This window comes from Mustela erminea, chromosome 12, assembly GCF_009829155.1.
Source record: "Mustela erminea isolate mMusErm1 chromosome 12, mMusErm1.Pri, whole genome shotgun sequence".
In the NCBI taxonomy this organism is placed as follows: Eukaryota; Metazoa; Chordata; class Mammalia; order Carnivora; family Mustelidae; genus Mustela; species Mustela erminea.
In genome coordinates, this window is record NC_045625.1 from 32944392 (window position 1) to 32971079 (window position 26688).

The window sequence follows — 26688 nt, forward strand, 5'->3', positions numbered from 1 at the left end:
AGATAGTGTTTGAGTGTGAAAGGCCGTGGAAAAGCAAAGAAGTGTCTTTAGAGATTGGTCTTATTTAGCAAGACAGGGCATCAGAAGAGAGGAAGTTTTTCTTACACTCTTAACATATATTTTACCAAATCAAAACTGCTACTTTTTCTCCACTCAAAAAGTTACCATGAAATCTTACCAAGTTTTCCTTTCCTTCCAGTGGGACTTAATGATGCAGTGAAGATTCTCTTCTATAACAAATCTTTCAACTGAATGACTCCCTGGCATTACAGGACCCTGGAAAGAAAACCAAATGTATATACTACAAACCTAGAAAAAGATACTGCCTTTCATTTATCCAACAAATATTTGAGAGCTTATTATGATCAAGAAACTACTGGGTGTTAAAGATAAAAGTTCAGAAGTGTGAAAACTCCTATCCCCATCATAGTCACTTCTATCGAATACAATTAGAATGGCAGTTGCAGCACTTCTGCTAGGGCTCCGGACACCGTACCATCATCATCCATCTCAAACCAAAGAGTTCATATTATTAGCTCTATATGGTTTGATTTTTTTAAACCACGAGGTAGATTAACTTCTATAATAAATACGGAAAGAGGAAAAATTTTTATTTCAATTACTGTATAGACATAAAAAGTCATATATTGCATTGAAAGACAGCCATACTCAGGACACCTGGGGTAGCTCAGTCAGTTAAGCGCCTGTCTTTGGCTCAGGTCATGATTTCCAAGTTCTGGGATCGAGCCTTGCATCAGCTCCCTGCTCAGTGGGGAGCCTGCCTCTCCCTCTCCCTCTGCCCTTCCCCCTTTACTTGTGCTTTCTCTATAATACATAAAATCTTTAAAAAAAAAAAAAAGACAGCCATATTATATTGATTAAGAAAATGGTTAAAAAACGTTACCTGCATGTTTATTATTCTTTTTTAAGGTATATGCATAACAAATAGGTTCAAAGAGTTTTATTTTTACTTTATTACTCTTATAGACTTTTAATCTCTATTAATTTTAATTTTTACTAATAAACATTTTTTTCAAAGACCAAAACAAAAGAACCAAATCCTTTTCATTTTTAGGGGGATAAATCTTTTATATGTTTATACTCTTCTGGCAAAGGAATATGGCCACATTAGAGAGGCAATACCAATTAAGTATACATTACTTAAAAATTAAGTAGAAATACACAAGCAACATCAATTAAGAGAAAAACATTTTGAGGTTCTATTCTAGTTTCTCTTGTACAAACAAGTGCCTAACTACAAAGATTCTAGCCATCTTAAACATATATTAGATTCCAATTAGATATCCCTAATTAGACCATTACATAATGTCAACTAAAAGCATTTCACTATATATGCAGTATAGTAAAGTGGGTAGCAAACTGATAATTCTGTAAATACAACTGATTATCTGACAGTGTTTTACTCTGAGACCAGTTATACATATACTAAATTTTCACTGCCCAAAAGCAATTTACGGTACAACAGAAAAGAGAAAACACAAGGAAGAAAATGCCATGTTTGATCTCAGATGGCAATACTGGTTCTCAAAATGGAATAATTTTGCCCTCAGGGATCACGTGGAAATCTCTGGTAAGAGTTGTGGTTGTCGGGCGCCTGGGTGGCTCAGTGGGTTAAGCCGCTGCCTTCGGCTCAGGTCATGATCTCAGGATCCTGGGATCGAGTCCCATATCGGCTCTCTGCTCAGCAGGGAACCTGCTTCCTCCTCTCTCTCTCTGCCTGCCTCTCTGCCTACTTGTGATCTCTCTCTCTGTCAAATAAATAAATAAAATCTTTAAAAAAAAAAAAAAAAAGAGTTGTGGTTGTCACATCTGACATTTTCCCTCTACAGGCTGCTGGTAGAGGCCAGGGGTGCTGCTAAGCATCCTACAGTCACTGGACAGCCCCCCACCACAAAGAATTCTCCAGCTCCAAATGTCAACTGTGCCAAGGCTGAGAAACCCTACTCTCTGCTGACTAGGATGTACTAAGCAATGGGTACGGTACTTTAGCAGAACTGATCCAGTCTTCGCCATGCTTGCTGCTGGAATGTTCAAGTTAAGCCAGTCATTCAAATGCAAAGATATGAAATAAAATGTGAAAATATAAATATAATAAAAATAAATAAATATAACACAATATTATAATAAAATAAGTAAAAAATACATATAAATGTGAAAATATAAAATAAAATGTGAAATTTTATACCAAACGTTAATATCAAAATCATACATTTTCTTGGGCGCCTGGGTGGCTCAGTGGGTTAAGCCGCTGCCTTCGGCTCAGGTCATGATCTCAGGGTCCTGGGATCGAGTCCCGTGTCGGGCCCTCTGCTCAGCAGGGAGCCTGCTTCCTCCTCTCTCTCTCTCTGCCTGCCTCTATGCCTACTTGTGATCTCTCTCTGTCAAATAAATAAAATCTTTAAAAAAAAAAAATCATACATTTTCTTAATTGGTGAAGTGTCATAGCTGTTAACACCTTGGCTTCATAATAAAGAATATGTATATTTAAAAACTATAGTCAGCTTATACTCATCTTTGAGGTTTTTAAATTAAAAATATTTCTAAAATATTTTAAGATTTATTTACTTAAGAGAGAGAATGAATGAATGTGGGGGAGAGGAAGGGGCAGAGGGAGAGAGAGAGAGAATCCCAAGCAGACTCCATGCTCACTCAGCACAGAGCCTCATGGGGCTTCATCCCAGGACCCTGAGATCGTGAGCTAAGCCTGAAATCAAGAGTTGGATGCTTAGATGACTGAGCCACCCAGGGCCCCTAAAAATATTTCATAATATTTAAAAAAAACAATTACATAGTACAAATAATAAGACAAGCTGTGAGAGTTAGAGAGAGATAGATAATCTCAAAAATTGGGTATTTTGGGGGGGGTGCATGGGTGGCTCAGTCAGTTGAGTCTGCCTTTGGCTCAGGTAGTGATCCTGGAGTCCTAGGACCGAGCCTGACATCAGGCTCCCTGCTCAGTGGGAAGCCTGCTTCTCCCTCTCCCTCTGCCCCTACCCCCACACCCCTGGCTCTGCTTTCTCTCTCAAATGGATAAAATCTTAAGAAACCAAAAAAAGGCCCAAAGAACAACAAAACCAATAAACAAAAAAGCCACCAAAACCAATAAACAAAAACCAATCCCCCCCTAAAACTTGGGTATCTTTCTTAAAAAAAGTCTTATTAATAATAGCTAAAATTATTGAGCACTCATGTCACATACCGTTCTATGCATTTTATGCTTTAGTAATTCAATCCTCATTAAAACTTTATTAGAACATACTTTTATTATTATTCCATTATGAAACAAAGGCAGAGAAGAAAGTAACTCACTCAATCAAGATCATACAGCTAGGATCTAACTAAACAGGATTAAATCTCAAACCAATGTGGCTGGTTTGACTCACACCTGTGAGTCAAACTCACACTTGTGTGGCTGAGATGGTTGGGCATCTGCCTTTGGCTCCGGTCATGATTTCCACGTCCATGGGATTTCCATGGAATCTCCATGGGATCGAGCCCCATGTCAGGCTCCCTGCTCAGCAGAGTCTGCTTCTCTCTCCCTCTGCCTCTCCCCCTGCTTGTGCTCTGTCTCTCTCCTTCTCTCTCAAATGAATAAATAAAATACTAAAAAAAAAAAAAAAAAAAAAAGTTAAAATAAATAAATAAATAAAAATAAAACCCAGACCAGTCTGGCCGCAGAACCTACTGTACACTGTACTCTCAATCTACTTGCACACGCTGAGCAGAATTTCTTGCATAATGAGGAGATACCATTCACTAAATTAAACTGCTAACTTCACTGCTGTTGGTCCTCTCTGATAATAAACCACTCGAAATTAAAATGTATCACAGGCATTATTCAGACAAGAGTAGGCCACAAGTACAATGCAGTACAAGCCCTCTGACAGGAACTTACAGTTGGTCACATACCTCGGGATCATCCGTGTAATCAAACATTCGGAAGATGACCCGTGGCATCGGGTACACGGAGTCTTCCGTGTGAGGAGGTGGCGTAAAAGGAGGCAGGTTGTGCTGCAGTGCTTCACAGAGGATGCTGTCAAAGGCAAGATAAGGTCTTAGGATGTGCCGCTCCTGCCAGCGATCCTTTTTCAATTTCTGAATCTGGGCCCACAGGCAATCTAAATACTAAAGACAGATTAATTTTTAATAATTAATATATATATTTGGAGGTACATAAAAATTAACATTATGACTACGTAAACCAAAAACCATTACCTTATAAAAGACAGGATACAAGAGTAAGCTTGTTCGCAATTAAATACAGTACAGAGGAACGGTGCTAAGTTTTTGTTTTTAATTACTTTATAAAGTCTACCTGTCTGAGGCTGTGACCACTTCCATTTTCAAACAGGGCATTTAAATAAAAAATAACTAACTGGGGTGCCTGGGTGGCTCAGTGGGTTAAGTCTCTACCTTCGGCTCAGGTCATGATCCCAGGGTGCTGGGATCGAGCCCTGCATTGGGCTCTCTGCTCAGCGGGGAGCCTGCTTCCCTCTCTCTTTCTGCCTGCCTCTCTGCCTACTTGTGATCTCTCTCTGTGTCAAATAAATAAATAATTAAAAAAAAAATAACTGTAACTGGAATCATACAGAACAGGGAATGCTTTGATTACATTCTAACACTTATTAAAAATGCACTATATGCCAGGGGCACCTGCATAGCTCAGTCAGTTGAAGTGTCTGACTCTTGATTTCAGCTCAGGTCATGATCTTGAGTTTGGGGGATCAAGCCCCATGTTGCGCTCCATGCTAAGCACGGAGTCTGCTGGAGATTGTCTCTCCCTCTCCGACTGCCGACACTCCCTGACTGACCCCAACCCCTGCCCCTGCACATGTTTTCTCTCTCAAATAAATAAAATCTTAAAAAAAAAACCCACTATACACCTAGAGCTATGAGGAGCTGGACCCCTGATATGATATGTGGAAAACAAGCTAATGTATATAAACGGAGTGATCTGACAACGTCAGAGATAAGAATCTGCTCAAGAGCTGGCTGTGCTTGTATCCTGAGACGCTGAGAATCCACTCACCTCTTCTTGTGGGTGTGGTTTCTCAGCCGTCCATACCTGTAACATGGGCACATGTGTCTTTTGGCGTCTTCTAAACATAAAAATAAAAATCTACACTTAGGTTTCTAACAACACAGAAAGATGTTCAGTTGCTTCATAATTATTTAATAAAATGCAAATTAAAGCAGTAAAGTAACATTTTTACCTATCAGATTGGCAGATAACAAAAATTTTGATCATGTATATTGCTGAAATGTGGGCAAGCACACAATTTCAAACACTGCTGGCAGAGGGTTAATTGTTATCATCTCTTTAGAGGAGATCTGGAAGTCTCCTGACTAAGTCTATCAAAATTAAGATTGTTAAGACACTTCAACCCAGCAATGCCTTTTCTAAAAACTCCCACTCTCCAATATTATCTTACATACATGAAGACACATACAAAAGGATATTCACTGAAGCACTGTTTATAATACCAAAAGACTGGAAATAACCTAAATGTCTACTAACAAGGGACTTGTTAAATTATGGTATGTTAAAAGAGTGGAATAGTCTATAGCTGTTAAAAAAGAATGAGGCACGGACGCCTGGGTGGCTAAGCTGGTTAAGGGTCTGCCTTGGGCTCAGGTCATGATCCCAGTGTGCTGGGATCGAGTCCTATATCAGGCTCCCTGCTCAGTGGGGAGCCTCTTCTCCCCTGCTTGGGCTCTCTCTCTCTGTCAAATAAATAAATAAAATCTTAAAACAAACAGTGAGGCAGTCCTATGTACTTTTATGCAATAAGTTCAAGTTATATTGAGTGGGGAAAAAGAAAGCAAGTGAAGAACAGTATGTATACCGGACTACCATCTGTATAAAAAAGGGGAAGGATATATACTCAAATGTTAAGATATTCATATTCTTTTATTTTTATTCTTTTGCAAACACCTACATTCTAAAAAGAACCAGTATGACTTTCAAAAACATAAAAATGTTAGAGATTTACCATTTAAAAGTAACTTAAGAACAAAGGAGATTTTTATCTTTCGATTTCTTGTAGCTTTGTTTGTAATTGACTGATTAACAATATCCAAACAAGTTACCTAGTGATAGAATACAAAGCTTAAAACAAAATTATTTTGAAAGAACTTAAGGGGACACAAAACCATTACCATGCTGCTGGTTAACTGCTAGATTTATGAACAAGCCCTATTGTTAGTATTATACCTAATAAGACAAACCAAGTTTTTGCACCACTTGGAAGAAAAGGTAATAAGAGGACATTAGACTATTTTAACTGAAATGTGTCATATTATTCAGGAAGTGTGCACTGGGTAGAAGTTAAGAGCCACTGTTTTAAGGACTTGGTTTGGGATTAATTTACATGAAATAAATACATTGCATGTGCCAACCCTCTCTCTCCAATACTGTGAATCAGTAGGTCTGCAGGCTGGGGTCAGAGCCTATTTAAGTACCATTGTTGAGTCTATGCATACTACGATTTGAGAACCACTATGTGAGGACAAAAGATATTTTATGGCTTTGCTAATATGTACCAAAGCGGCTTAAAAGGAGCTATGTTATCAACTCCGTTGGACCAGCAAAGTAAGCAAACGTTTGATTACTCTGAGGTCTCAGTAAATTACAACAGCAGGGGAATGAAGTTACTTAGAGGAAGCCATAGTGAAACCCACAGCTTATCTTTGAGAAATGAAACTAACACGGCAATACTAACAGATACAATACAACACATTCATCTTATCAGTAAGAACTATGAGCTGTGTCCTTACTTAAGATAGCTTTCAGTGTTAGCGAAGATGCGGTCCATCTCTGCATCTTTCTTTTCGTACAACTCCTTTCCAACCCAGGGCAAAGACGACAGAAACGCATAAACATACCAATCTCTCCGCACCTGAAGAATTTTTAAAAAGGCAAATTTAAAATATGTCCTAGTTAATTTTCATTCATATTGTGTTTACTTTTGAATGAAATCCTATGGAGGCTTAAGTAAGACACCTGGTTTAATCAGAGCATTTCTACCTTTTATTAGTTTTAATTTTATTGGAATCATTTGAATTAACATAGAGATACCATGAGAACCCACCACTATGGCAACTGACTTAGCATGCGGATATTAAGAATCTAAAGTGTAATGATCTACTGTTATCTTTTGGTTTTGATTACTAAGAGGTCACCAAGTGAAAAATTCTTTGTACTATATGGGCAAGATTCAACATAAGGGGTTTTCTTACCTGAGGTACATCTTCTTCCTGAGTTACACTTACAAAATTTTCAAACATAGCAACCATGGATGGGGCAGCAATGACATGACAATTCACAAGATCAGATAAAAAACGGACCTATGAGGGAAAACAATTTCTATTAAATCTAAATGTGATATAACCACACAACAAGCAATCTTGTAATGACTGAGACCACAGGTCTGAAAAACTACCCCTTAAGGCCGAAGCTAGCCTGTGGCCCATTTTTCTTTTGTGTAGCCTGTGAACTAAGAGTGGTTTTGGATAGTTAAAAGCTTGAAAAAATCCAAGGGTATTTTACAATTTATACAAATCATACGAAATCAAGTTTCAGTGTCCAGAAATCAACGTGTATTGGAACATAGCATGCTCACTCATTTATATACTGTCTATGGCTGCTTTTGTTCTACAACAGCAGAGCTGAGTAGTTATGACTGGAACAGGATGATGGACAGGAAATCTGCATTTACAGGTTCCTATTCCACAGAGCTACCTCAACCTATCATCTTCTTTTCTGTTCTCTGTGAAAAAATTTTCCCTGGACTACAGAACTGGAAATTTCTGAACAGGTATCTGTTGGATATCCTTTGTGTGCCACTGCTAAGCAGTATTAAGATTCCTGTCATGTGGGAGCTCACAGTCTAGTGGGACGAGCATAATCTCAACCCAAAAGGATGACTCCTATACTAGAGGGTAAATAAAAAGCATTCTAGGAACAGTGCTAAGAGGAGTAGGGGAGAGCATTGTAAAGGAGGTAACACCAGGACTAGGTCATAAAGGATGAGTGAAGTATGCCTCCGGCGGGGAGCAACAAGACTATTCTAGGCAGAAGGGTTCAAAAGGATGTGTTCAGGGATCTGCAAGTAACCGCTGACAGCTGGAGGGTATATGGGGGATGTATGTGTGTGTGTGTGTGTGTGTGTGTGTGTGTATGTATACATATATATATATGTGTGTGTGTGTACACATACACATATTACATATATATGTATATGTGTACACATATACATATACGTGTATACATATACATATTACATATATACGTTATGTGTATACATATACACATTACATATATATGCAATATATATACATAGTACATATATACATATGTATATACACATACGTATATATATACACACACACACACATATGTCCACATATGTATATATATATTATAAGGACAGAGAAACAGATTGGGGCAACCATAAAACGTCAATATGGAATCTGGACTTAATCTTACAGCCTGATTGTGGCTAACTTTTTTTGATAAAATATAAAATTCTTTTACTCAATAAATTCTTTTACTCAATAAAAGAATTTGATCACATGCCTCCAACTCTATGTGATATAAATAAACATATACATCATACTTAAATAAATACATATACTACACACTGGCCCGCTGTCAATCCATGTATTACACATTAGTAGGGCTTATTAATTCCATTTTCTTTTAAGATAAATATTTATTTCTGCTAACCCAGTGAATCATCTTCTGCACAGGCTTTTAAGACCCTCCACTTTAGAGAATGGGAAAGAACAGGGGTTTGTGATCTATACCAACATGAGCAGAGTGAGTTACAGGAAGACCAGTCTGGTGCCACAGTAGACAATACAGTGAAAGGCAGAGAATCCGGATGCAAAAGAACAGTTAAGAGGCTATTTGAAGAGATGAAGAGGAAGGGAGTGCCTGGTTGGTTTAGTTTAGGGCATGAGACTCTGGATCTTGGGAGTCATGAGTTCAAGCCTCATGCTGAGCATAAAGCTTACTTAAACGAAAGAAATAAAAAAGCACAAGAGGAAGGTATGAACTATGCCAGAGGCCCTGGAGCAATTTAGAAGGCAGATGTGACAGGACCTGGGGATTGCTTAAAGGATGAGGCGGCAAAGGGAAGGCAAACATTAACACTAAGGTCCCTAGCTGGGTTATGCAGTAGACAGCAGACCCTGTGTGCACTTTGGAGAGAAGACAGAATGATGCATTACTTTTAGGAATTTCCAGGCAAGATATCTTAGGGCTATCCAGCAGTATTTGGAACACAGGTCTGGAGCTCAAGAGAAAGGCTGAAACAGGACATTCAGTTACTGACTTGTCAGGATGGGGGTCGTGTCACCCAAATAAAGATGGTTAGTAATGCAATGAGAGAGTAAGAAGGCTTCAGGGGAGAGTGTTTAAAGTGAAGTGAGGACAGAATCCTGAGAAACACAAAATGTAAGGGGTAAAGGAAGATGACCCAGTAAAAGGAGACAGGAATAGAAGGGAGTGGCAGCAGCAGGAGATCCCGAGATAGTGGTGTTGCAGAAACCCAAGACAAAAAAGGAGTGTAAAGCATCACATGCTACAGGAAGGTCAACTAGGATTTAAGAGTGAAAAGAAGCGACTGGATTTGGTAATGAGCTCTGTGGCACCTTAAGTGAGAATGGTTTCAAGAAGAGCAGCTACTGTGGTGAGTGGGGAACTCTCTTTCAGAAGAAAGGATAAATTCGTTGGCTGTAGCTCACTTCTCCTCTCCAACCCAACACTAAGTCGTAATACACCAAAAAAGTAACTTACCAAATATACAGCTTCATTATAATTGTTTGCTTTTAATGATTCCTTAAGTTGTCGAATCATAGCTTCTACAAACTCTCCACCAAAGTTGTAATTCCTGGCATTCAGCAGTCCAACTAATGTTGTATAAATTGTCAACTTCTCAGGTAACAGGCGTGCACTGATTTGAGAACCCAGTACAAGAAAACCCCAAAACAACAGTATTATGTTAAGTTGCTCAATTCTATATTATATAAATCTTTTATCATTTTACCAACATTGAAACAGAGTTACTTTGAGCAATACTTAAAAAAAATTTTTTTAAGGGTTTTATTTGGAAGACAGAGAGAGACAGTGCACAAAAGCAGGGGAAGAGGCAGAGAGAAGGGGAGAAGCAGACTCCCCACTGAGCAGGGAGCCCATTGCAGGGCTCAATCCCAGGACCCTGGGATCATGACCTGGTCTGAAGGCAGATCCTTAACCAACCGAGCCACCCAGGTGCCCCATACTTTTGAGTTACATTTTTAAAACTACTTCAGAAAAGGCACAAATGTTGAGATGAGTTGCAGACATGACCCCTGAAATTTTTCATTTTATTTTGAGCTAATCCAAGAATTACGTAAAACACTTTAATTATAAAGTTAACAAACTAAAATAAATGTAATTAATGCTAGACCAGTTTTTCTTCCAATGTGTTTAGTGAACTCTAAGAGTAGTTCTACAGATGTTTCCATGGTAAAACATCTGGGGAATGCTGGGTGAAATCAGTTTCTTGAATGCAGAATCATTAAGGGGGAGATAGAACATTCGCTATTTCTAAACTTAGTTAACCAAATGTCACAGGATCAGAATTCCACTTTGAGAAACACTATTCTAGTTGCTAAGAAAAAATTCAGAACTAAAACCACTTCCAACTAGGTTTCTATCAGTTAAATTGCTGAATGTCAAGATGGCACTTGGACATAGTAAGATTTCTTTACATCCCAGTTTGCTTACTCTAGGTGTGTTAATTTTCATTAACGTTATCTGAAAAGCAGGGAAAAGAATTACAATAATTAACCTTTGGAAAAAGGAAAAGCTGGTTCCTAATTTAGGTAGCCTTTAGAAATTCTCTCAAAAAGAAAAGTAAATAGGAGCTAATGATCAGTCAGACTCTTACACATTTTGTGTTTTCCCAAGGTGCCTAGCAGAGCAGTAGGGACAATTTAGGTTTTAAAAAATACTTGCTCTGAAAGTAACCATATTCTCCACCCCCAAAGCCATGGTTTCCATAACAGTTTTAGCATAAATCTCTTCTATTTTAATAAGCACTTTCAAAACAGAAGGCACTTTCTAGATCACTACAGCAAAATAATTTTTATTAGTCATTTCTTAGTCTAAGGACAGGTCTTCTTGAATATGAACTGGATTTCTTTAAAAAACTAGAACCCAAATAATTTGTACTTTATGAGAGGTTAAAATGAAATCTACTGATAGCTATGATTTATGCATAATTTTTTAAATTTCAAAAATGAGCTTAAAGCATTAATATTAATCAAAATATTTGAAATAACTTACAAGTCAACTTCATGTTTGAAATTTTAAAATACCTCATAATATAAAATACAGCACGAAGACCCCTTTTATCAAAAGTTGTGACCATTTCTTCGCAAAGCATAAAATTCAGAATGATCAATGTCCATCTGACAGATGAGAAAGCCTGGATTGTTAATTCCACCATGGGAAAGACTGTTTCATGATTTCATGAGTCTTTTCCCACTTTAATTTACTCATGGATTAAATAATATTTGTTCTAGCTAACTTAACTCAAAGTAATAGCTTCAAAAGCTTCTTCAGTTTTCTAAGAAGGACTATTATTCAAGTGACCAGTTCCCACATTTGTTTGGTACTACTGGCTAAAAATACACATTAAACTCTTATATTAAATGCATATGCTTCAAAGAAAAATCTCTGAATGTGAAAACTGTCTACTTTCACAAAAAAACAGTCAACTCAAATGATCTGAAAGTTCCAAGAAACAAAATGTAAGGAAAATGCTCAATTTTAGCCTTATTTATCTCTAAGAAAAAAAGAGTTCACAAAGGTCATTTTGTTCATATAAATTTCCTATTAGAAGAAAAGCTAATGAAATATGAATGTAAACACATCTTTTGCACATTCCCAAAGCATTTAAGAGTAGATAATACATTATCACCTGGATTCATAAATCTTTTGCATACATACACTGTACAAAGAAGCCTTAAGATCTTGCTCTTGTAGTTAGGAAGATCAGCTTCTAAAACACCTGCCAAGCCTTCTAGGTTGCTCTCCAGAGAGCAGGCACTCTGTAGAGGACAGCATATCAAATATCTGTTAAGTACTCAGCAATTAGTGAGTTAAAATTTTCCATGTGGTCATAAAAAAGTTAAAGCCTTACATGCATAAGGCACTATGACAGGTTTAGTATAAACCAATTCAGGTAGTTACTGTTCTTTAGAAATTCATAAAAAGAGAATGAATGAAATTTTAAAAGCAAGCAGTCTAAGGTAGCAGAGTAAGAATCAGAAATGGGGGACATCATTGGCTCTCTGGTATCTCACACTTAATATAAGACTCTGAGCAAATTACCTTAGGTATCCAGGACTTGTTTGGTTCATTATTTATAAACTGAGAGGGTTATTCCTTAAAGTCTCTTCTAAGATTCATATTTATGTTATATGGCGGTTACTAAAAACATTTAACTCTTAATTATCTGCATCCCAAGGGTTTAAAATGAATTTATGTTGGGATACAGATTAATGGTAATACAAGTTTCACCTAAAACCTAGATCACCAAGTTTCAGCTCCAGAAATGAATCAAGCACGGTCAACTACAACTGTAACCCCATCACAGTTTGGGCCTATTTGGCACATACCTTTTCTCCCACTTTGCATATTAACGATTCCAAATGATCTTCAGTTTCATTGGCATCAGAGGTCTTTCTCCTTTTGTGAGGTTGTCCTCCTGTTTCAATAATGTAAAAAAATTAGTATTACACGATGAATCCACTATTGCAAATTTTACTTAACCTTTTAAATACTAGTATTTCTTTCCTATCAGAAACCCTAGTTTTTACACACCGGAGAAGCTCTTCTTTTTTTTTTTTTCTAGACCTTTATTTCTCTGTGAAAAGGGAAAACAGGAATAAAATAAAAACAGCACAGTTGACACACACACAAAAAAACCACTGAGGGAGAGGGGGAGAGGAGGGAGGAAGGAAGAAAGGAGGTGGAGAAGTAGATGAGGTAGGGGGTACAGGAGAAGCTCTTAACTGATCCACCACCTCTCTGACTGGGCTAGCTAGATCCACCAAAGGTCTCCATACCCATGGACACTATTTTAACTCCAAAAGGCATTCGTTATGTTCAGTTTGCTGTGACTAGTGCCCCATGAGGCTATGCAAGGCAGCAACCCTGTCCACTCCTGGGGATAGACAGGAACGCTGCTTATAACATCCTAACCACTGTAGTTATTCTGTGGAACACTCCTCTACTGCTACTCCCATTCTTTAGACAGAATTGTTCACTGATCTTCAGTTGCTTGGTCCTAAAGCCTCCTATTGCCAGCAGTACTCATTATTCTAGTAATGAAAATTATTTTGTAAACTGATGATATATGGGTACAAAAACCAAGCTAAATGTTTTGGAAAGACTAGACTAGGCCAAAAAAACCAAAACAAAACAACAACAAAAAAAAAACAAAACCAAAAACCAACCAACAAACAAAAAAACTTCAGAAGATGGGAAAGGGAACATAAAACATTAGGATTCCTCAGTAGTTTCACAGGGGTCTGAACTTCTAACTCTTCAATTAATAGCTTTGGTTCTGTAGACCATGCAGTATTAGGGTATTGCTTACCCCAAGCAATGGGAATCATAATCAACAGACATATACTCAAAGAAACATCCTGAGCACTTTATCAAATAATTGGTGGGGGAAAAGTATGTTTTATCATTTCCTACTTCAACCACTAGTCTATTATATTAAAAAACTGTATCATTCAAAGAATCAAAAAAAAAAAAAAAAAAAAAACAAACCACAAAAACCCTACCACACTGAAATCATTACCAATCATCCATCTGTCCTTTTGGTTGCTGAAGAATTCAAGGTGAACAAACTACAAATCAACTTAGGCACTGAACTGTCTACTATTGTTCAGATTCTTACTATTAATCATCTCTTGCCATTTCGTTTAAAACCTTAATACACACACCTTATATCCTTTTGTGGGATAACCTACCGCTTAGAATTTTTAAATTAATAGTGTTAAGTATAGAACATGATGCTGTTGATAAACACAATGTTGGCTAGTCTCCCAATATAATTGAATTTTGATTTCCACTGATTAGATTTTTAGGACAGCATGTGAACAAGGAAGCAATACTCTGTAACAGTGTTAGGGATCTGCATTAATAATGAAATCTGCACTTGGATCTAGAATTACCCAGGAGTAAGTTAAATATAACCTCAATCTTCTCCAGACTAGTATAGACAAAGGAACTGGGCCATTTTTATAGAATTCATAATCACTTACTTGCCACTGTAACATCTGGCTTAAAATATATGGTGATTCTTACAAAACAGCGCTCCACTATCCTAAGCTTGGGTGTTAAGTCTCTTTAATGACTGAAATGATTTTCAAGTACCACTTGAACTTAGCTGAATAAAACCAATCTGTTACAATCCAGATAGGACCAGATGGAAGTGCTATACAAGGCCACAGAGTAAAGCACTTTGTGCTTTGACCCCCCTGATCCCTTGTTATTATTATGATCTGGCTTAAATAATAAATGAATATAGTTTTGAAAGGATAATGCCATAAAAAGATTTAACACACACGCAGTGTTACAGAGCTGAGATGTATTCCTGGAGATCCCAGCCCATGTAAAGTAGACATGTGTGACACAGTGAAATCAGTGACCTTCATTCTCAAATATGCATCAAACCTACTACATTACAGGATCTATAATGGTTCCATCACCCAAACAGCCAACTCTGACACGAAAGTCTTCTATTTCTAGGATCTATTTCTAGGATTTATTCACTGAAAAAACCCTCATATTCAAAGCAATGTTTATATAAGCTGACAGCCAGGATGTTAAAATAGCAGTGGTTCTTAATTGGGTGAGTTTTGCCCCCGCTAGGGGCAGCGTGGCAATCTCTGGAGACATTTTTAGCTGTCACAACTGGGGGAGTGCTAATGACATCCAGTGGGTAGAGGCCATGGATTCTGCTAAACATATTACATTGCTTAGGACAACTCCCAACAATAAAGAATAATCTAGTTCGAAATGTCAATGATGGCTGAGCAACTCTGTCTAGAAAGCAGAATATACTAACGGTGTTCTTCAGAACCAGATTCCGGTAGGGTTGGGAAAAGCAGATAGTGAAAAACTAGCTGAATGAGAGCATTTTTTAAAAAAAAAATTACTGTTTTTTAAACTTTAACTACCATTACTTTCTTTCTGGCCCATCTACTCCACTCACCCTTTATCTCACATCCCACCCTCGACATCCTCCCTAAATTACTCTCCAGCTGGCCTGTTCCCAAATCAATCTGGAATCACATTCCAGTGTTTAAAGCAACCCTCCCAGACGCTCTTGTAACCTGGAAAAGGAGAAAATAATGCAGTAGGAAAGAAGGAGGATTTCTGAAGAAAACAGAAAATACAAGTACATGGTCCTCCCTGAACTACAACTCCTATTTTCTCTCTTGCCATTCTGACTGACTATAAGAAAGCACACGTTTTGTTTGGAGAATGGGAGGAGGCAGAAAGTATTAAGCAGATATGGCCCACTCTCACCTGATATTTGAGAGGATATGAAGGAGGGGTGGTAAAATTACAGACATATCTGAACTCATGACAGTACAGGATATTGAACTCAGAAGAGAACCTGGGCACACAGAATAAAGCACCTTCATTAAGAATAAAATTTTGGGAATTAGCAGAATGTTTTCATATGCCCTCAAGAAAACCTATCTATGGTAGCTCCCAAAGCAAGAACAGATTTTATATTAAATGTATCAATGCAGAAGTTTTATAATATAGATTCAAGTTACATATTGCCACTTCATTCTGATACCCTTGGCTAGTATAGGAGAGAAACAGAGACAGGTCTTTATTAAAACACATTTGTGGGCACCTGGGTAGCTCAGAGGGTTGAGCCTCTGACTCTTAGTTTCTGCTCAGGTCTTGATCTGAGGGTCATGAGGAAGAACCCCTGCATCAGGCTCCACACTGGACATGGAGTCTGCTTGAGATTCTGTCTCTTCCTCTGCCCTTCCCCCTGCTTGTATGTGTACTCTCTCTCTCTCCAATAAATAAATCTTAAAAAAATTTTTTGAAAGTATCTCCATACACCAGTATTTTCTCTGTAAAACAAATCCTAACTTTATATGGATATACTGAACTACATCTTAAACCCTTATTATTATAAAACCCACAAACTGGAAAACAAAGACCAACCCTATAAAAAAGAAAGTAAAGTAGCAAAACCAACCAGGTAAAAGGCAAAAGTAAAGTACCTTGATTTTGAAGATTTAAGGCAGAGGTAACTATCATGCCTGAAACAAACTATACTCTTCCCTGGAGTAACAAATCCTTCCACCTCTAAGCATTTTTTGTACAGTTAAGTTAAAAAAGTAGTCATAGTCTGAAAGATAAGGACCTAATTCTAAGTAGCTTAAAAAGGGTTTAATGTGGGTTTTTGACAAAGGTTATGGATGATATACTTTCTCAGAGGAACAAAATAAGCAATGTACTGAACAGCTGTTATATGTATATCCTATAATAACTGAAAAGCTTCAGAGAAATTCTTAAAGGTATTCTAAGAAATCAGTTAGATTTAGCATTGAACCAGTATCCACACACACTAATTTCCAACTTAGGGTTTCCCTTTCCTTCTCTACAAACTGAACTCTACTCCGGCAGAACTAGACTGGTAGTCTCCTAACTTATTTCCCTGGATCCTGGATACTCTAGTCTCAACAAAGAGATACAGTTTTAAAACTCTATGAGCTTTAACTCTATTAAGCCCTCTATGAGCTGATCCTACCAACCTCTCTGATCTTAGTTCCTACAACTTCCCAACCCCACCTCTCCCACTCCGCTCCGCTCCAGGGACACTGGCCTCCTTGAATGCTCCAGCTTTAAGTCCTCTGCACTCACGGTTCTCTTTTCTTAGACCTCTTTTCCCCATACAGCCACCTGGTTTGCTCCCTTATTTCCTGCAAGTCTTTGATCAGATGCCATTCATAGTGCAGCCTTTCCTGATCAACCCTAATAAAATAGCAAATCCACCTCACCAACAGTCTCTACCCTCTTTACCCATTTTCGTTTTTCTCCATAGCACTTACCACCATGTGATGCACTATATTTTATTTGATTGTGTTCTGTCTGTAATAGGCAGGCTTAACCATTACACTGTTCACTACTGTACTGCCAGTAGTTAGGACAGTGCCTGGCACTGTTAAAGGCTTGTTGAATAAATGATTGTATCTTGTCAAGCATATGGAAAGTCATGGCAGCCAGTGACAGATAAGAGCTGACAATAATCCAGAAGTGTTCAAATGTATCAAATTAATTATGACTACTACAATTTAGGCTATTTTAAAATAGCCTTCTATAACATTTAAATGTCTACTATTTCAGATATTCAAAAATCAGTAGATACTTAGCTAAATTATTTAGCTCACTGTTTAGGGTAAACCCCAGCTGAACAATTTATAAAAGTTCCAGATTTGGTAGAGTATCCCACAGAACTATAAGCTGCCCCTCTACTACTAAATTATTGACCAGAGTAAACTTTAATTAATTCATTTTACTTCTTTTTGTCTTAATTATTCTAAGATTCCAAATGGACCATGATTTACTGTCCAGCTGGTATTAAAAGAAACTAACTCCCAAGAAAGTTATGCCACCATCACAGTAGCAAAAGCGAAAGTTGTTTTCTACATATTCACATTCAATTCTCCATGTTACTCTCTGGAAACATTTTCTCTCCCTTTAAGGGTGCCCCAGAAAGGAGAAGAGTGGAAAAAAGAAAGTATGAGAAAGGCAAGAAAATGGGAAGAAATTTAAAAGACTCGAGTTCCCTAAACCCCAAGCAATCACTTCACATTAATTTTAACGAATCCAACTCAAAGCATATGAAAACTGTGTTTTCTGTGCCCTGTATGTCCATTATACAAAAAAACCTCATGTGTTTAGAAAAAAAAGTATCTAAGCACGCAACATAGAATACTTCGGTAGTGAAGAGAACCCTGGACTTGCTTTCACCAGTGTCTGGGCACTGCTAGCTATGTCTCCATGTTTACTGCACTAAAACTCTGGATCCTTAGGTATCAGATAAAGATGAACTTAGGAGAATATTCTCTCAAGCCATTCCCTAGCAGAGATCCAATGTTTCATTATTAAAACCAAAGACATGTGATTCTGTTCCTACTCCCAAATGTCCCAAAACTCAAGGATAAGAAAATGTTAGTGAAGAAAATTAATTAAATAAAACATTTTCTTCCACATTTTTTCTTATATCATTGACATCTGCCAATGTTTGTCAATTCTTAAGCATTAACAGATGATAAGTAAATATCATCACGAGATATTTGTTACATGTATTAACTCCACCCTCATAAAACTGAGAAGAGGTATGTATCACTACATTATAGACTTCTACTTTAAATTTCTACATTACAGACTAAGCCTTACAGAGGTGAGAGAGTCTGGGAAAGATCATGAAGTAATGGTAGAGTCTAGCTTTGAACTTAAACCCTCGGATTCCAAAGTCTGGCCCCTTAACCACCACACCACATCCCTTTTAAAGAACAATAAGCTAGAATATAATAACAGAATTACTCAGTTTCTTCCTTGTTTGGTGAAGGTATGTTTTTGACGCATTTCTGTAATGTAAGCATCTTTTACCTGTTTTTGGTTTTTTTTAAGATTTTGTTTATTTATTTGACAGAGAGAGAGAGATCACAAGTAGGCAGAGAAAGAGGGGGAAGCAGGCTCCCTGCTGAGCAGAGAGCCCGACGTGGGGCTCGATCCCAGGACCCTGAGATCATGACCGAGGTGAAGGCAGAGGCTTTAACCCACTGAGCCACCCAGGCGCCCCATCCTTTCCTGTTTTTAGCAAAATTATCCTTGGTTTTTATGGTGGCAACATCATGATCCCCTGGAGCGCAAACCATCCAAATGGAGTAGAGAGCCCCTGATCTCAATCCCTAAGTGGTCTCCAGTTAGTTTTCCGGCACTTTTCTCTTCATGAGGGAAATACACTTGCAGCCAGTTCGAAATCTACCGTAACAATGTGCATCTGTTTATTGGTAAACAGATGTGGGTGAGTGTGGGTAACAGACTTCTCTCCTTGCAGCACGAAAGAAGGCAAACCAACGGATGACGGGGGACAGCAGAGCTCTCAGATTGCGGTTCATCAGATCTCCCACTCACCGCTTTGTTTCTTCCCTTCTGGGGAGCCCTTCTTCAGGTGCAGTCTGAGGGTCAAAACGAGACACCGGGACTAGTGGGTACCTGTCACTGTGGCCCAAGAGGTGGCCGCACAGACCCAGGTGTGCTTCCCTACTCGGCGGTACTAAAGACCAGATCCTGAGGAGTCCTTAGAGACCAGAGGTCCACGAGGCCAGCCACTAAAGGAGTTGGGGAGGGGGACAGCGGGAGGCTTTATAAGTCGCTCGGCCACATTCCCGCTCTGCCTGCCTGGTCCCCCAAACGCTGCCGGGGTGTGTGTGTTGGGGGGGGGCTTCCCATCCCTTTCCTCGAGTCCCCGAGACCTCGGCCCCCGCGTGGGCGCGGCCTCGGCGGTGGGGCCGAGGGCACTCACCGTCGTTCTCGTCGCTGTGCCGCCGCCGGGACATGCCGCACGCCGGGGCGCTGCCGAGCTGAGCGAGGCCGGGAGGGGAGCGGGGCAGGAACTGTCGGGCCGCCGGCCGGTGAGAGGACAGCGACGAGGCGCGCGCGGTGGCAGGCGCGCAGGCGCACCCGCTCCCGACGGGTGCAGCAGCGCAAGCAGGAGAGGCGGCCGGCTGGGTTCGGCTGGTTCGGGTGCCCGAGAGCCGGCGTCTGGAAGCTCAGCAGGCCCAGAGCGTCCGATCCACACGCAACCACCCCCTCAGGCTTCCTCCGCCTTTCGGCTGCTTCCTTCTCCCGCCTTTCGCTCTAAGTCCTTCCGGGGACACGGGGAAAGCACCGCCTCTTCAGCCAGCCGGAGGCCGCCGGCCGCGAGCCAAACCTGACGGCTGCTGGCCCACCGCGCACACTGGAGTCCCCGCCTCAATTCAGACCCTCCCCGGGACTCGCGGTATTTCCCGGCGGCCCTTTCGCCAACAACCTCCCTCCCCACCCCACCCCCGAAGACTTCCGGGGCGAGGTGACGTCTCCAGGGTTCCTTCCTCCGTGAACTCCAGGTCGGGGACAGGTGGAAGGTCTTGGGACGGGGAGCAGTGAATATTGCTAGGCGGACACGGCTCGATGAAGAGAGATCTAAGAAAGAACTGGGACTGGCGGGTGCGTGCTCCTCTTACTCCCACTTCCGGGCCTTTGCCTCGTCGGGAAAGCCGGGCGGAACGATTGGCCCGGCCCGGCCCGGCGCGCGGGGTGGGGCCGGGCAGGGGGCGGCGCCGCGCTTGAGGCTCCAGGCACTGAACAGCCGCGGGAGAAAGTTCCTCCTGCTACGGGGTTCCTCCGGCGGTCGTCCTACCCGTCACCCTTCTCAGTTATTTGGGAAGGAACAGCTGATTGCTTTAGTAATGTTTTTAATATGGGGTCCCGGTTTACATGGATGTGAACGTCCCCTGCCCTGGCGTCTCTGATGAGCACCACACCTGCTTATCTGACTGCCTGGTCCGTGGTCACTGAAATTCCACACGTCGAACTGGAGCTCTTGTTTCACTCTCCTGTCCTAACCTATTCCTGTCAGTCATACCCATTTCAGTGAGTGGCACCATCCATCTGATTGCTTCATCCAAAAGTGTAGGTCGGAGTCATTCTTGGGTCCTCCTTTTCCTTTACTTCTTAACATAACATTCTATCTGTAAGTTTTGCCAGCTCTACTTTCAAGACAAATCCAGAATCAGAACACGTTATGCCTTTGCTTACAACACTCCAGTTACTTTGCATCGCAAACTTCATACCCTGACCTACAGGGCTGTGCTCTCTCATCACTGCCCTGCATCCATTCTTTCTTCCTGTTTCTCTAAAAGGCAAGCTACTGGGCGCCTGGGTGGCTCAGTTGGTTAAGCAACTGCCTTCCGCTCAGGTCATGATCCTGGAGTCCCAGGATCGAGTCCCGCATCAGGCACCCTGCTCAGTGGGGAGTCTTTCTCCCTCTGACCTCTTCCCTCTCATGCTCTCTCTCTCTCTCAAATAAGTAAATAGAATCTTTAAAAATAAATAAATAAATAAAAGGTAAGCTCCTTCCCATTTGAGGAATTTATACTATTTCCTCAGCCTCTGCTCTTAAATCTGCATGGATGGCTCCTTGTCCTTTAGGTATCCGCTCAAACATCAAGTCCTTAGTGAAGCCTGTCTTGGCTCTCCAATCACTGGTTTATTTCATTCTACAAATGTTGTACTTATTGACATTTAGCATCTTCTGTATGCCAGGCAGTGCTAAGGGTGAAGAGGTGAACAAAGGAAGACCCTTGCTTTCTTGGTGCTAGTGATCCATTCAGGAATGAACAGACATAGTGCAGTCAGAAGAGTGATCAAAGGGACAGTAGTAGAGGAGACTAGAGAGGTGGTGGTGGGAGGGGCTTTGGAAGGACTTTAACTTTACCAGAGTATGTTGAGAAGTCTGGACTACTTTTAGTAAACTCTCTGAGGAAGAGGGCAGTTAGGCTATTGCAGTAATTCAGTCAAGAAATGATGGTGGCTTGGGATGCCTGGGTGGCTCAGTGGGTGGAGCATCTGCCTTTAGCTCAGGTCCTGGTCTTGGGCTCCTGCTCAGGGTGGTGCGGTGGGGGTCTGCTTCTCCCTCTCTCTCTCTGACCCTCCTCCCCACTTGTGCTCCCTCTCTGCTCAAATAAATTAAAAAAAAAAATGATGGTGGTTTGAATGGGGTTGGTAATATGTCCATTTTGACAAGATTTGGCCATACTAGAGATTTTTATATTTTATATTTCTGTTTATTAAAATGGGGCTTTCTTAGTTGTTATGTCATCTAAGGAATGGAATTTGCACAGCTTTAAAATTAAAGGGCAAAGAAGAACAAAGTGTTTATAACTGAAGGTACTAGCACGTAGCTTGGTTGATTTTGGTTTTACCTGGTGCTTTTCTGGTATCATTTACCTTAAATGTTTATAGGGCTAACCCCTAATTGAGGTTCCTGCTCAAATGCTACTGCCTCAGAAAGACTTTACCTACTCTCTGTTTTTGAGTCCCTCCATCACTCCTGACTCCCTACCCTGCTTTTTGTCTTTGTGGGCCCTTTTTCCTATCTGACTTTTTAAATTTAATCGATATATTCATTTGTTTATTTTCTTTCTCTCCCCACTGGAATATAAACCCTAAGAAAGCAGAGAATTTTTCTGTTTCTTTCACTGCTATATTCCCATTGTCTAGAACAGTGCTTGGCATAGAGTAGGTGCTAAACAATTATTTGTTGAATGAATGAGTGAATGGATGGATGGCTTGGGCTGCTGGGCCCATGCTCATTTGCCTGATTGATTGATTCAAGTTTACTTCAGGTAGAATCAAAGACTGACATTGTTGTTTCTCCCTTGCTTCCTAGGAGAAAGTGAATTGAAAGGAACCTGCCCTACGACTGCAATCAAACCAGATGCCTTCTTTCACTTCACCAGACCAAGAAGATGACCTGGAGGCCTGTGTTTTAAGATTTTCCGACCTAGATTTAAAAGACACAAGGCTTATCAATCCCAGTAGCAGTCTCAAAGCAGAGTTAGATGTCAGTACAAAGAAGAAATATCCGTATGCCAAGAAAAAGGTAAAATGGCTATATGGCTCTTGTTTCAGGATCGTGTATGAAGGTTAACTCAGATACATCTATTAGTAGCTCATCAGTCATCAAGGTTTTCCTCCAGGGAGAAGGAGGCTGCTGCCATGTTCAAAGTAAGTTCTAGTCAGGGTCATGATCCAGTGATCTTAAGTCCGTGCCAGGCAAAGAAGAATCATGGGCAAGGTATGGCTCTGTAACAGTTATGGTTGAGTACTTGAGGATAGATCCTAGACAGATGGGCTGGATTTTTTTTTCCCACCTAGGGTTAGAATCACAGGAACCTGGGAGATCTTGTCATTAGGAGAACAGATACGCAGTAGGATAGTTGCCATGTAAGGCTCCTGATCTGATCTAGCTGGCTGGGTTCTCTTGGTGAGGAGAAAGATGAACAACCCAGAATGGTTGTGCAAGCTTACTGAGGACAGTGGGATTGGATGATAATGGTAGGTCCATTGATATGCTGCTCTTCTATGTCATTTATCCTTTTTTCAGAGATCATTATCTCAAACCTCCTCCTCGTGAAGCCTGAGGAAGGAACAGGACTTGGCCGAGGACATGCAATTGAGACTCAGTTTTCTAACCTCCAGTCTGCTGTCCTTCTGCAGTTAGTTTTTTTTGGCTTCACATCAGTGAAGAATAGACGTCTTCATTACTTATAATTTCTCATCTGTTGCCCCTCTGCTCTCAGTCTCACACAGATGTCCTTGAAAATGAAACCCAAAGGGTACAGAAAGGTTTTTTCAAATATCATTCTGCAATAATTTCAGACTTGGAGAACAGTTGCCAGAATTGTATTGAGGATCCTCATATCCCCTTGCACACAAGCTCCATTCATGTTTCATCAGGTGTCCCAAATGGCTTTTATAGATCTACTCTGGGGTCAACATGTTACATTGAGTTGCCATATCCTATATCCTCCTCAGTCTGGAGCACTCTCATTTTTTCTACCCTGAAATTATGACCATGATATATTTGAAGATTGCATGAGTTATTTTGTAGACTATCGCTTTGATTTTCACTCATGTTTCCTTACCGTTACATTGAGATTAGTGTTTTGTTCTTTTTTTTTTTTTTTTAATAAGGCTGTTCCACAAGAGATGCTCTGTTCATCTGGCTACAGTCTATCAGGGGGTTCACAGTGGCAGTTTGTCCCAAATTGATGATGTTAACTTTGGTTACTTGGTTAAGGGAGTGCCTGTCAGATTTTTCTGCTATAAAAATATTTTCCCCCCTTTTAATTACTCAGTATTTTGGGGGGAAATGGTTTGAGACTGTGTAATTATCTTACTCCTCATCCAACTTTCATCTGTCAGTTTTAGATTCTTTGATGTTTGTTTGCTTAGTTGATTGTTACTATGAGGTTGCCGAAGGGTGATTTTCTAATTGCTTCATTCCTTCTAGATTTGTTCTTCTAGATTCCTTCTAGATAGTGTTTGGCATTCTGCTCTAAGGAAGAACTTTCTCTTCTCCCAATTTATTTGTATCCGTGTGGACTCAGGTTACATTTTATTTGTTGAGTTATAGGCCATTATGTTACTATTGATTTTGATGCTCAGATTATCTCAGATTTGGCTGAGAGCTCTTTTAAGCTAGTATCTGTGTCCTTTCGACTTGCTCCCATCATTCTTTGAGCATTTCCTCACTTTCTGACTGAATAAAGTATTCCAGGCTCATCTTGAATTTTTCCTGACCCGTCCCTGGAATCAAACATTTCTTCAAGGAGCTCTGGTTCCTTCTAGCAGAGGACTGTCAAAAACCAAAACCTGGAGGCTTGGCAAACTCTTTGCTACTAAATGTTGCCTCTCCAGGACCTCTGATGTATGGACCTAGGAAACTATATAGATAAATACACAAATGTCTACATGTGCTATACATAAACTTCTGTACATACATACATACACTTCTATATTTACTACTCTCTAAATATGAACCAGTTCTATCCCAGCCTCATAAGAGTTTTTCCTAACTCTCCCTTCTCCATATTTATAACTTCCCTATTTGATGTGATTTGGTGAGAAACTGAGTTCCTATTAGTTCATTTCCTTATTTGCTTTTTCTTCTGTATGTAAAGTGTACTCACCCTGCCAAGCTGCCTCCCTACCAGGGCCTGCTTTCCCCTTGTGGGCCTCTGAGCTGCCATCCTGGCTCTGGCCTGTCTCTTCTTGAACAGACTCTACATGGACCCTAAACGTTGCTGGGCCCTTAATGCCTTGTTCACGAGGCCTTAAAAGACCAGATAAGATTTGAAAATCCCAAGTTTACTATAAAGAAGCACTTATATTGATGTACATACTATCTCCTTTTTTTTTCCTCCTATTTTGAAGGGTTTACTCTCATAAATCCTAAAAAAAAATGCTCTCCAGTGTAATTTCCTGCTGCTTCAGTCTTAGACAGTTCTTAGACAGTCCAGATACAGTTGTGAGCAGCTAGGATGGCCCCACAGTGGTGCTTCATGTCTATGACCAATGTTTAGAGTGCCTATTTTTGGTAGTCTCCATATGCATTAAAAAAGTTAAGAAACACACATATACACACATGTATATATAAATATTATATATCCCCATTAGACCAGAAGGGAACAGTTGTTGAGAGGCTGGTGATCATAGATTCCATTCAACCTCTATTTGTACATCAGAAATACCACAAAGTTGAAAAACATGACAAACTGGGAAACAAATTTGTGATAACCCTGATCAAAAAAAAAGTCATTTAAGAAAACTTACAAATCAGGAAGAAAATAAATGCCGCAGCAGAAAAGCAGGCAACAGATAGGAACAAGCAGGTTAGACAAGAAGAAGAAATTGATATGGAAAAATATTCAGCCTTACGAATCAAAGACATGCACGTAAAAACAATATATCTCTTTTGCCTCGTATTCAGGTCAACACTAAAAATATTGACAATAAAGAATTGAATGCTGATAAAACTTGGTGCTGTGGATAAAATATCTCCTTGTTGGTGAGCATATAAATTGGTTGGTTTTTCTGGAAGTCACTATTTATCACAATTTGAAGTTTCATGTTTCTTTACCCCAAAAGCTTTACTCTAGATGTTTATTTAAAGTAGATAGTTAAAGAGGTATAGGAAGATGGATGCATAGAATGCTCATTCAACATTGCTTATAACTGCAAATATCGGAAACAAAAAAATGGCCATTCATTAGGAATTGGTTAAGAGAATTATGGTACATCCATAGTTTTCTTTTTTTTTCTTTAAAGGTTTTATTTATTTATTTGACAGAGATCATAAGTAGGCAGAGAGGGAGGCAGAGAGAGAGGGGGAAGCAAGTTCCCTGCTGAGCAGAGAGCCCAGTGCAGACCTAGATCCCAGGACCCTGGGATCATGACCTGAGCCAAAGGCAGAGACTTTAACCCACTGAGCCACCCAGGTGCCCCCATACATAGTTTTCTGTTTAATTTTTTTAAACAGTGAATATAAATCATTTTTATAAAAACAATAAAATTATTTTCCAAAAATACAGGTCAAACATCTTGGTATATTTCTTTCCAGTCTTTTTCAGTGTACATTTTAATGTAGTTGAGATTATGTTGTATAAGCAAATTTGATCCATTATTTTTCATTTAACATTATGTCATAAATATTTTCCTACATAATTTAAAACTAGCTGCTCAATATTCCATAATAAGTATACTCCATATTTTCCTTGACCATTTCCTTTTTAGAAATGACTGATAGTGTTGTTTGTTAGGTTTTACTGATACTCACTTGAAACTCAAGCCCTTTCCTTAAGAACAGCCCCTAATGGGGCACCTGGGTGGCTCAGTCATTAAGCATCTGCCTTTGGCTCGGGTTGTGATCTCAGAGTCCTGGGATTGAGTGCTGCATGGGGCTCCCTGCTTAGCGGGAAGCCTGCTTCTCCCTCTCCCACTCCCACTGC

At 39.9% G+C, this 26688-nt stretch overlaps 2 protein-coding genes across 7 annotated transcripts in view; one reads left to right on the forward strand and one right to left on the reverse strand.

Moving 5' to 3' along the window:
• NCBP1 (nuclear cap binding protein subunit 1) overlaps window positions 1-20083 on the reverse strand; it is a 41088-nt gene extending 21005 nt beyond the window's left edge. Inside the window, exons 1-9 of one of the 4 annotated variants that reach the window (XM_032306617.1) lie at window positions 19659-20083; window positions 12694-12782; window positions 12023-12123; window positions 9824-9980; window positions 7261-7368; window positions 6799-6920; window positions 5051-5120; window positions 3931-4146; window positions 179-276 (exon numbers count right to left, since the gene is read on the reverse strand). In XM_032306617.1, coding sequence (XP_032162508.1) covers window positions 179-276; window positions 3931-4146; window positions 5051-5120; window positions 6799-6920; window positions 7261-7368; window positions 9824-9980; window positions 12023-12123; window positions 12694-12782; window positions 19659-19692 — 995 coding nt within the window. In that variant the 5' untranslated portion in view covers window positions 19693-20083. Of the gene's footprint in view, window positions 1-178; window positions 277-3930; window positions 4147-5050; window positions 5121-6798; window positions 6921-7260; window positions 7369-9823; window positions 9981-11993; window positions 12124-12693; window positions 12784-19658 lie in introns of those variants that run through there. The other 3 variants (XM_032306619.1, XM_032306618.1, XM_032306620.1) reach the window with 3 other exon arrangements.
• A 105-nt stretch (window positions 20084-20188) lies between these two features.
• TSTD2 (thiosulfate sulfurtransferase like domain containing 2) overlaps window positions 20189-26688 on the forward strand; it is a 30853-nt gene continuing 24353 nt past the window's right edge. For 2 of the 3 annotated variants that reach the window (XM_032306622.1, XM_032306623.1), the window contains exons 1-2: window positions 20189-20341; window positions 22566-22778. In XM_032306622.1, coding sequence (XP_032162513.1) covers window positions 22614-22778 — 165 coding nt within the window. In that variant the 5' untranslated portion in view covers window positions 20189-20341; window positions 22566-22613. The other variant, XM_032306624.1, reaches the window with a different exon arrangement.